At 40.7% G+C, this 10639-nt stretch overlaps 1 protein-coding gene across 1 annotated transcript; it reads left to right on the forward strand.

Moving 5' to 3' along the window:
• Positions 1-3627: 3627 nt before the first annotated feature.
• LOC117756491 (ribosome biogenesis protein RLP24-like) lies at positions 3628-8432 on the forward strand. Its single transcript, XM_034577038.1, has 4 exons — positions 3628-3787; positions 5419-5451; positions 5946-6067; positions 6571-8432. Exons 1-4 carry the CDS (start codon positions 3628-3630, stop codon positions 7021-7023), a joined length of 768 nt encoding a protein of 255 aa, XP_034432929.1. The 3' UTR covers positions 7024-8432.
• The last annotated feature ends 2207 nt before the right edge of the window (positions 8433-10639 follow it).

Here is a 10639-nt window from a genome sequence, read left to right on the forward strand (position 1 = left end):
TTAAAACCATCGTGTGAATGACAAACGCTGGAGAGCAGAAGTACGAGGAAGAGGAGATGTTTCACGAGTCAAGTGGAGGAAGAGGAGGAGGAAGAGGAAGAGGAGGAGGAGGAGGAGGAGGAGGAGGAGGAGGAGGAGGAGGAGGGCGGCGGTGGCGGCGGCGGCGGCGAGGGTGTCTCATTCATATTCAACACTCATTCATATTCTCCTGACACTCGTGTTACTACAGGAAGACCAGCAGCTGGAGACTCTTAACCCCGGCGGGATGAGAGCCGTCACCCCCCTCACCCCCCCACCCCCCCCCCCCCCCCACCCCACCCAGTCATCAACACTGAACGATGTTGTTTGGCTGCGGCTCCTTCACGAGTCAAAGCTCATTCCAACACCGTCGACGCTGAGCTGAAAAGAGGCTTTAAATATCTCACTGCAGCTGTTAATAACATGCAATGAATTACCCTGCGTGTGTGTGTGTGTCTGTGTGTGTGTGTGTGTGTGTGTGTGTGTGTGTGTGTGTGTGTGTGTGTGTGTGTGTGTCTGTGTGTGTGTGTGCGTCTCTATGTGGTAATTGGTATAGTTACAGCTGTAGCATCGTACAGTGCGATGCCATTAAGGCTCATCCTCTTTCGCTCTGCGCATCACTGAGTCATACGCAGCAGCTCAGCCCAGAGGGGGGGGGGGGGATTATATCTGTTTACTGTAGTTACTACAAAACCCTCAGGGGTTCAAACACCCACCGCAGCAGAGATGTTTGTGTGAGCGTCCGCCCGCTTCCACACCGGTGACGACGAGGCCTCTGCAGCTGAACCACAGCTCGGTGTGAAAATGATATCGCACAAAATCAATCATTTAAAAGTACTGGCAAAACAAAAGGATTAAAAAAACACAAGTAATATAAAAGAAGTGCACGTTTCAACCCATAAACAAAAGCATCTAATTTGCTTTAACCATCAAACCTCAGCTGTGATTCTTCTGATCCATTCGTCTCATTGTGGATCCGATCGATCAATCAATCAATCAATCAATCAATCAATCAATCAATCAATCAATCAACCAACCAATCAATCAATCAATCAATCAATCAATCAATCAATCAACCAACCAACCAACCAACCAATCAATCAATCAATCAATCAATCAATCAATCAATCAATCAATTTATTTATTTATTTATTCAGCCCTTATTGACAAATCACAATTTGTCTCATGAGGCTGAACAACATCTTCTGTTCTTAACCTTTAACAAGAGAAATGAAAAACTACCGAAGTGAAATCAGTCAACAACTAAACAACTGATCACGGCGACACATTTGTTTCTGTGATTGAGAGACGACTGAGAACAAGGTCGTTCATTCAGAATGAAAGATGAAGATGAAGATGAAGATGAAGGGCACAACTGAGCAGACTCATTCCACACGTATCTGTCATGTTCAAACTGAACGTGTGTGACGACGACTTCTTCAGGAATAAGTGAAGCACGAGTGGAGAAGTTCTTTAAATATAAAACTATTTCATATCACTTTGGTTAGATATAATAATCAGGCCCAGACAGAACCTTTAGTTTTAAAAAGCTTTTATTGGTTGTAATTTCTGTTGAGAAATGATACAAACCCAGAGTCTTCCTCATCTTCATCGGGAAGATGAGTCTTATGACCTGTTATGAGATTTAAAATCAGGCTTCAGATGTGAGTGTGAACCATCGACTGTCAATAAATATGGACGACACATCGTGAAACTAAAGACTAAATATCCCAGACACGAGTCACTTGGAGTCTGTGGAGTGGAGCTGCTACACGCTCTCGACCAATCAGGAGTCAGTCTCAGCTGCCAATCATGATGCCTCAGCCCGTTTATGATCAAATAACTAATTAAAACCAAACTTATTAGAGACTTGAACACTTGAACAAACATCAGTGTGATAGGAACTACCTAAAATTCATTTAAAGAGTTCATGTCCCACCTGCTAACATGGAGGAGGCGGGGTTAGACCTGATTGAGACTCTTCTCTTTCGGAACGTGGCGTCCATCTTTATTTACAGTCTGAGATGTGAACAGCGACATTAACGTGTTCTCTGCATGTCCACCTGTACAGAATCTATAATATCTATTCTATATTTTTTAAATGGTCAATGTCGAGTGTTCTTGAATGTGTCCAGGATTTCTATGGTAGTTGCACATCTGCATGCTGTGTTCCAGACCCCGGGTTGTATTACAGATGTGACACAGCTGTAAATACTCTGATGAAGTGCCTGTAACATTTCCAGATGAAACATATCCACAGAGAGAAATTTGCATGCAGCCTCCTCGTTGTTGTTCCGGGGGACGAGGGTGTGTTTGGCCCGTCGGTCCAGAGCAGGCGTCCCGACGTCCAGGCCCCCGACCCCCCCGGTGCTGGAGTCCCCCCCCCCCCCGGGAGCAGATCCACACCGGCTGGAGTCTGCTGCTGGTCCACAGGAGGTCGGAGCTCAGTCAGAACCAAGAGCCACGGATGTGCTGTTGACGTCTCACCTTCCTGGAGACAAACCAGTGGACTGAGCCTGTGGCGTAGAGACTGATCACAGACCTCGTCCCCTGGCCCGGGCCGTGCATGCCCCCCCCCCACAGCATCCACAAAAGCACTTTTTGTACCAAGTTTTGTCGTTGCCAATAAAAGCCAGAAGCCCCCCCGCTGTGGGACGGTCTGTCTGCCATCTGCTTTCTCCTTTTCCTTCTGTCCTTTCTAATCTCTGCTCAGATGTCTTAGTTCTGAGGCTTTTCTGCTCACACCACACAACAATAAACAACTAAACACAGCCCCCCCCCCCCCCCCTTTGTAAGTGGTGGAGTAGAGATGTCCAGTTTAATTTCTTTGGAGAGAGTCGATTAGAGATTACAGGAAGAATCTCGTGTGTTTTTAAAGTTAAATCAAATCTTTGGCAGCGGATGCTTCGTTAGATTCAGCCGACAAACAGTTTGTTTCTGTTTCTTCGTCTCGTATCGAGTGTTTGTTCATCAATGTTCATTTGTAGTGACTTTAATGTTCCGACGTGATCTTTCAATAACACTTTTAGAAATTAGATATAGACTTAGATCAAAGTATTTAGATTGAGGATAAATCAGCACGATCCAGATCATTCCAAACATTTTATTTGTCATTTTACTTTCAAACTACACAAACGTTTTATCTTATTTTTCACATTTATTTCAATATAAGATGCAAAACAATCGCAGATTAACGAACATTAACGAAGCAAAATGATGCAAAATGACGACAAACAACGCTTGTCGTCATTTTTGTAACTTAAAACTCTGATGAATAAATGATAAATGTAAGTAATACAGGTGACCAATCAGTCAGATGTTACTTGTATAGCCCATATTCACTTATAGAACAAGCTGTGACATCTTCTGCCCTTTAGCCTCAACAAGAGGGAAACTACAAGAAATAAAACTATTAACAGGGAAAAACCTGCCAAAGAAAAAGATGAAGGAGCGAAGACAACTGCTCTTCTTCTTCTCATCATCTTCATCGTGTTCTGCTGAAGTCAGGAAACATTTCTCTCTGTCGGTGAAGAGAATCCACGCAGGGAGGATGAGGAGGCGCCGACTCTGTCTCCTAGCAACAGGACACATCTGCCTCCGCCTGGACCAATGAGGGCGCGGGAGGAGCGGCGCGCGCTGCCTCCAGGTGCCGTGACCGGGATATTTCAGGATGATGCGCGCTCCTTCCGTCCGTGTGTCTGCAGGAACCCACCGGGGGAGGCCACGACTTCAGGCCGAGCGGGAGCGTCGCTGAGTCGGTGTAAGGACGGTGGATGTCTCGCCAGGACCGGAGAGATTTAGGAGGGAGGGACTTAGTGACCTGCTGCAGGACGGAATGACTGACAGGCTGTAACGGACAGTGAACGGATGTATTGGCTGCAGCAGCTGCGTGTTAAACCACAGTGAAGGTAAGTTTATCTATGATGCTCATTTTACAGGAAACAGCCGGTGCTTTAGATAAACCGAAGAAATGTACAAGGACAACACATCATTTTAAAAATCAGACTTTAAACTCAAAGTCTTTATGGAATCAAAGAACAGGAAAAAACATTTAAAAACCCAGAAATGAACATTTCACTCTAAGAAGTTAAACCTTAAACATACAAAATGTGAACTTGCACAAATCCAGTGATTCTTGTTGAGATAAACAATTCGTTCAAACAGACACACAGGTGGTTTTCTCACAACCAGCTTCGTGTTCTGCAGATTATGTAAAAACTATAAAAGCTGTTTTAATTCTGATCCTTATCGTTTAGTTTCCCTCTCAAACTTTCCTCATCTGTGCATTTCACCTCAGCTGCAATGCACAGAAAGAAGGAAGCTCATTGGGAATTTATGATCTGCCACAAATAATTCTGCTTTCATTGGAAGTATCTGCTGCAGAAGGAGCCAGAGCATGAACACACACACACACACACACACACACACACACACACACACACACACACACACACACACACACACACACACACACACACACACACACTTCCCACGCACCCTCTCTGTCTCCGCTCACACTCGTCCATCATCGGTCTCCCACAGATTAAATATTCAGTTGGATGTTAAAAACTGTGTGAGTCACTGCAGCAGCTTCAGGGAGCGAGTGTTTCTGTCAACGATAAAGCTTCATGATTGATTTATGGCATTTTAAATAACCACACACACACACACACACACACACACACACACACACACACACACACACACACCCTCCTATCTCTCCTCCCTCAGCTCTTTCATGAATCCAAATCAGCTTCTGAGGACAGCAGATTATTTGTGTTTGTTCATTTCGAGGTAAAGATGCGAATTAACGAATAAACAAGGACGTTCCAGTTACACACTTAATGTGCAAATACACACAATAAACACAATAAACAGCACACTAACAACTTATGGATCAAATCAAGATGTTATTCATATTTTTTAATGTGCAAATAAACTAAAAAAGAGCAAATATTGAGAAACATAATGAAACAGATAAAACATTTAATAAAACAGCTTTATTGTGGTTTCGTTCATTACTTATAAATAATTTTAAAATACTGTTTCTTTTGGTTTTTGAGAGCTGTTGTCTGCTTTAAGTTATATATAAAATCAGGAATTCAATATGTATATGTATATGTATATGTATGTCCAGGTTTCACAGTTTGGTCATTTTGGGATAATAAAGTTAAGTTCCACATATCAAAGATCACATGTTGACACCAATGGGACGACAGCGGTGTTGTTTTTACTTTCTGTGCATGTTCAGATGTTTTGGTCCCTTCATCCTCTTCATCCTCTTCATCCTCTTCATCCTCCTCCTCCTCTCTTCTTGATCTGTGGACTCCTGCAGGAGCCTGAGGGTGATGTGGAGGCTCAGATCGGATCAGACGCACTGATTCACCCTCTCGTCTGCAGAGCTGAGCGCCGGCTGTGGACCACCAGCAGCAGGTGACACTCACGTCTGCCTCCCCCATCTCCCCCTGCACTCCCCCCCCCCAGTGACCTCAGAGGTGCACAAACTTCACAAAGTTATACTTTCTAGATTGAACCTGGAAGCCCCATCATGTGTTTCTCCAAATGCTTTAAACTCTGCATGTTTACATTGACTTGACAGGGACCCCTAGTGGCCACGTGGATCATGACCCTTGTCCCACATGACTTTAACAATTGAAACTCATTCATTTGTTTGAGTGTAAAATTAAAAAATGCAGTGTTACATACATGCACTGTTGATGGAGCCTTTGGTTGATACAGATTTCCTGAAGAAAATCAACATGTTCATTAGTTTAAATCCCAGGTTCTGTCCAACTCAGGTTTAAAAAGTCTAGTTTAGCTCCGTCAGACTGTAAAACTTCTGTTGCAGAGCGTTTAAATATTTAAACATGTTTCCCAGCCTTCCTTCTGTTGGATGTGTCGTCTAATCTGTGTTTCCTCGCCTCCGGCAGCCTCCTTCCCTGTGAGAGAGAGAACAAACCATTCAACAACGTCGAAAGTTGCCTACTTCAAGAGGAAATATGCGGAGGAGGAGGATTTACACGGAGGCCTACATAGATATTTTCAAAAAGTAAGAACAACCTTCAGCGTGATTTGATTTGCTGTGTTCAGGAACCCTGAGCTCCGGAGTCCTGGAGACTCACTGCTGAAGCTGCTCGTTCTTCATCTCTCTGGATTCAACCTTTATATTCATCGCAATAAAATCCAGATCATGTGTCACAGGGATAGTTACAGGACAGATATGATCCATTGTACCTACTGTGATAAGTAGGATGTCCCTCAGTAGAGCTCATTTCTCCACCAAGGCCCAACAGTTCCTTTTATTTCAATCAGGTGATGGATATTAGTCCTGTAAAATATGTTTTTCATCAACATCCATGAATTATTCTCTGGGAAATCTGTTAAAAAACATCAAACAACTTATCTTGTGATGTTAAAGAGTAAATGTGAACCTTTATTACGTGCCACCTTTGTTTGGTCGGACTCTCTGAACTGTTTTGGTTAAAGTTGCCACGTGTCCAGTTTAAAAAGCCCAAACCAATCCCCCGGTGCCTTTGTGTTGGTCTCCTGCAGCACCTGATCCTGCAGGAGGACCGCAGCTGCATCCTGAAGCTGTCCCTGGAGAAGCTGAGGTTCCTGGAGGACCCCGAGGCCTACCTGCGGCGCTCCGTCCTCATCAACAACCTGCTGAGGAAGATCCACCATGAGGAGGAGGAGCTGGAGGCTGAGGAGGAGGAGGAGGAGGAGGAGGAGGAGGAGGAGGAAGAAGATGATGTAGAGGAGGAAGAAGAGGAAGAGGAGGTCATTGGGGCGAGTGGGCAGCGGAGGCTGATGTACCCGGACAGGAAGAGAGTGAAGGTGCTGGTGACAGACTGCTGCTCTCCACCGTTCGGCCTTGAGGACCTGCAGCATTACCGGCTGGTGCCCTGTTACCCTGCAGCCGGATGCCTGTACGGCCTGGGCTCGTGTCCCGGCCTCGCCCCGAGCCACCAGGTGCTGCTCTACAACCTGGACGACAACGGCTGAGTCCGCAGAGCCCTCTCCGTCGGGCCTCTGTCCACCAAGTCAGGAGAACGACAAGCATGCACCGTTTGTTTGAGGAGAAGCTGCTGACCTTTCCCCTTTGGGGTCGCGTGGGGCGTCGGCTCCTTTCTGGATGTGGCCTCCTCTCGTCTCCTCGACAGGAGGAAGCTGAGAAACCCTGAATCGTCTCCTGCCTCAGCATCAACAGGGTTCCTCAAGTTGATGTCAACCTCCGCCGTTTAGTATCCGTGCAAATGTGAAGGACTCTGAGCTTTGATGAAGGACTTTTATTTGATTTAGATTTGATTCTCTGTTGCTTTTCGTTCTAACTGTTGCTCATGTGGACATTGAGCATATTCAGGGATTTACAGGCGACTTCTGATGCACCTCAGCTTGTACATGGACGAGATGCACTTGTACGCTTCTGTTACCTTTTGATGCTACTGTGTGATTTATGAAATATTCACTGGATCCTCATCCTCTGAGGTGCTTTCACTGCCTGCGGGAGAAACGACTGTTTCCGGTCCTGTTTGATGTCCTGTGTTCATTCAATAGGCTCTTGGTTGTTTTCATTTATTTTATCCCGTTGCTGCCCTCTGCTGGCCAAAGAATCACCTGGCAGCTCTTCTTCATGTCTGATGTGTTGATATGATAATGATGAGAAGAAATATGCAGTTATAAGCAGATTCAGTTTTATTAATGTATTTATAAACAATATGTCATCAATTGAAGGTGTAAGGATATGACTTATATCTTCATAGACAAAGTTAAATTAATGATAAAGTCTTTTAAATTGTCATTATTATTATTATTATTATGAATGTGTTCTGAAGGAATACACTCATAAATGATTATTATAAAGAAGGTGAAAGTAAAGTTGTTGAAAAGGTTAAAACAACAAAATGACATCTCATCCAAAAATTGTTTTCGTGAATAAGTTTCAGCTGTTTTTGTTTGTTTTAAAGCTGAATATCAAAGAGCAGAATGTCTTTAAATTGATTCTTATATTTCATATTTTCTACTTTGAGTCCTGATTAAAAACAGCGCAGGTGACTGAGTTCTCTAGAACTGTCAGAAGATGTTTTATTATTCAATGCGGCAAAATGTTTGTTTCATAAAAGTGACTAATCTGCAGCGCGGCGATGAATGACTCATCCTCTCTCAGTGTTTCTCTCTGTGGTTCGTCTTTTCTGTGCGTCTGCAAGTTTTACTGCATTTGAAAAAATGTGCATCCTGAAAACACTGAAAAAAATACACGGTGACAAAGTGAAGGCAACTATTAAAAAAACTTGAAATTTTAAAACAAGAATTTATATTTTGATGAAATCCACATTTAAGATAAACTATTTTGAAAAAGGAGCCATTGAACTTTATTTCAGGTGATTGATTATCTAATAAAGTATGAAACGTGACAATGTTTACAAGTGTGATGCATTATTCTCTCTCTCTATCTATCTCTCTCTTTCTCTATCTATCTTCTTCTTTATCTCTCTATCTATCTCTCTATCTTCTTCTTTATCTATCTCTCTCTCTATCTATCTATCTATCTATCTATCTATCTATCTATCTATCTATCTATCTATCTCTCTATCTATCTGTCTATCTATCTATCTATCCTTCTATCCATCTATATATCCTTCTATCTATATATATATCCTTCTATCTATCCTTCTATCTATCTATCTATCCTTTTATCTATCTATCTATCTATCTATCTATCTATCTATCTATCTATCTATCTATCTATCTATCTATCTATCTATCTCTCTATCTATCTGTCTATCTATCTATCTATCCATCTATATATCCTTCTATCTATATATATATCCTTCTATCTATCCTTCTATCTATCTATCTATCCTTTTATCTATCTATCTATCTATCTATCTATCTATCTATCTATCTATCTATCTATCTATCTATCCATCTATCTATCTATCTATCTATCTATCTATCTATCTATCTATCTATCTATCTATCTATCTATCTATCTATCCTTCTATCTATCTATCTATCCTTCTATCTATCTATCTATCCTTCTATATATCTATCCTTTTATCTATCTATCTATCCTTCTATCTATCCTTCTATCTATCCATCTCTCTATCTATCTATCTATCTATCTATCTATCCTTCTATCTATCTATCTATCTATCCTTCTATCTATCTATCTATCCTTCTATATATCTATCCTTTTATCTATCTATCTATCCTTCTATCTATCCTTCTATCTATCCATCTCTCTATCTATCTGTCTATCTATCTATCTATCCTTTTATCTATCTATCTATCCATCTCTCTATCTATCTGTCTATCTATCTATCTATCCTTTTATCTATCTATCTATCTATCTATCTATCTATCTATCTATCTATCTATCTATCTATCTATCTGTCTATCTATCTATCTATCTATCTATCTATCTATCTATCTATCCTTCTATCCATCTATATATCCTTCTATCTATCTATCCTTCTATCTATCCTTCTATCTATCTATCTATCCTTCTATATATCTATCCTTTTATCTATCTATCTATCTATCCTTCTATCTATCCTTCTATCTATCCTTCTATCTATCTATCTCTCTATCTATCTGTCTATCTATCTATCTATCTATCTATCCTTTTATCTATCTATCTATCCTTCTATCTATCCTTTTATCTATCTATCTATCCTTCTATCTATCCTTTTATCTATCTATCTATCCTTCTATCTATCTATCTATCTATCCTTTTATCTATCTATCTATCCTTCTATATATCTATCTATCCTTTTATCTATCTATCTATCCTTCTATCTATCTCTCTATCTATCTATCACTCTCTCTCTTTCTCTCTCTCTCTATCTTCTTCTTTTCTATCTCTCTATCTATCCTTCTATCTATCCTTCTATCTATCTATCTCTCTATCTATCTGTCTATCTATCTATCTATCCTTTTATCTATCTATCTATCTATCCTTCTATCTATCCTTTTATATATCTATCTATCCTTCTATCTATCCTTCTATCTATCCTTTTATCTATCTATCTATCCTTCTATCTATCTATCTATCCTTCTATATATCTATCTATCCTTTTATCTATCTATCTATCCTTCTATCTCTCTCTATCTATCTATCTATCTATCTATCTCTCTATCTCTCTATCACTCTATCTATCACTCTCTCTCTTTCTCTCTCTCTCTATCTTCTTCTTTTCTATCTCTCTATCTGTCCTTCTATCTATCCTTCTATCTATCCTTCTATCTATCTATCTCTCTATCTATCTGTCTATCTATCTATCTATCTATCCTTTTATCTATCTATCTATCCTTCTATCTATCCTTTTATCTATCTATCTATCCTTCTATCTATCCTTCTATCTATCCTTTTATCTATCTATCTATCCTTCTATCTATCTATCTATATATCTATCTATCCTTTTATCTATCTATCTATCTATCCTTTTATCTATCTATCTATCTATCCTTTTATCTATCTATCTATCTATCCTTCTATCTATCTATCTATCTATCTATCTATCTATCACTCTTTCTCTCTCTCTCTATCTTCTTCTTTTCTATCTATCTATCTATCTATCTATCTATCTATCTATCTATCTATCTATCTATCTATCTA

Source organism: Hippoglossus hippoglossus, chromosome 22 (assembly GCF_009819705.1).
Source record: "Hippoglossus hippoglossus isolate fHipHip1 chromosome 22, fHipHip1.pri, whole genome shotgun sequence".
In the NCBI taxonomy this organism is placed as follows: domain Eukaryota; kingdom Metazoa; phylum Chordata; class Actinopteri; order Pleuronectiformes; family Pleuronectidae; genus Hippoglossus; species Hippoglossus hippoglossus.

Coding starts and splice junctions, on each gene's coding strand:
- LOC117756491 (XM_034577038.1), top strand. CDS start 3,628: ATGAGGGCGCGGGAGGAGCGGCGCGCGCTGCCTCCAGGTGCCGTGACC. Junction 5,452..5,945: donor CTGTGGACCACCAGCAGCAG/GTGACACTCACG, acceptor CCTCGCCTCCGG/CAGCCTCCTTCCCTGTGAGA. Junction 6,068..6,570: donor TACATAGATATTTTCAAAAA/GTAAGAACAACC, acceptor GGTCTCCTGCAG/CACCTGATCCTGCAGGAGGA.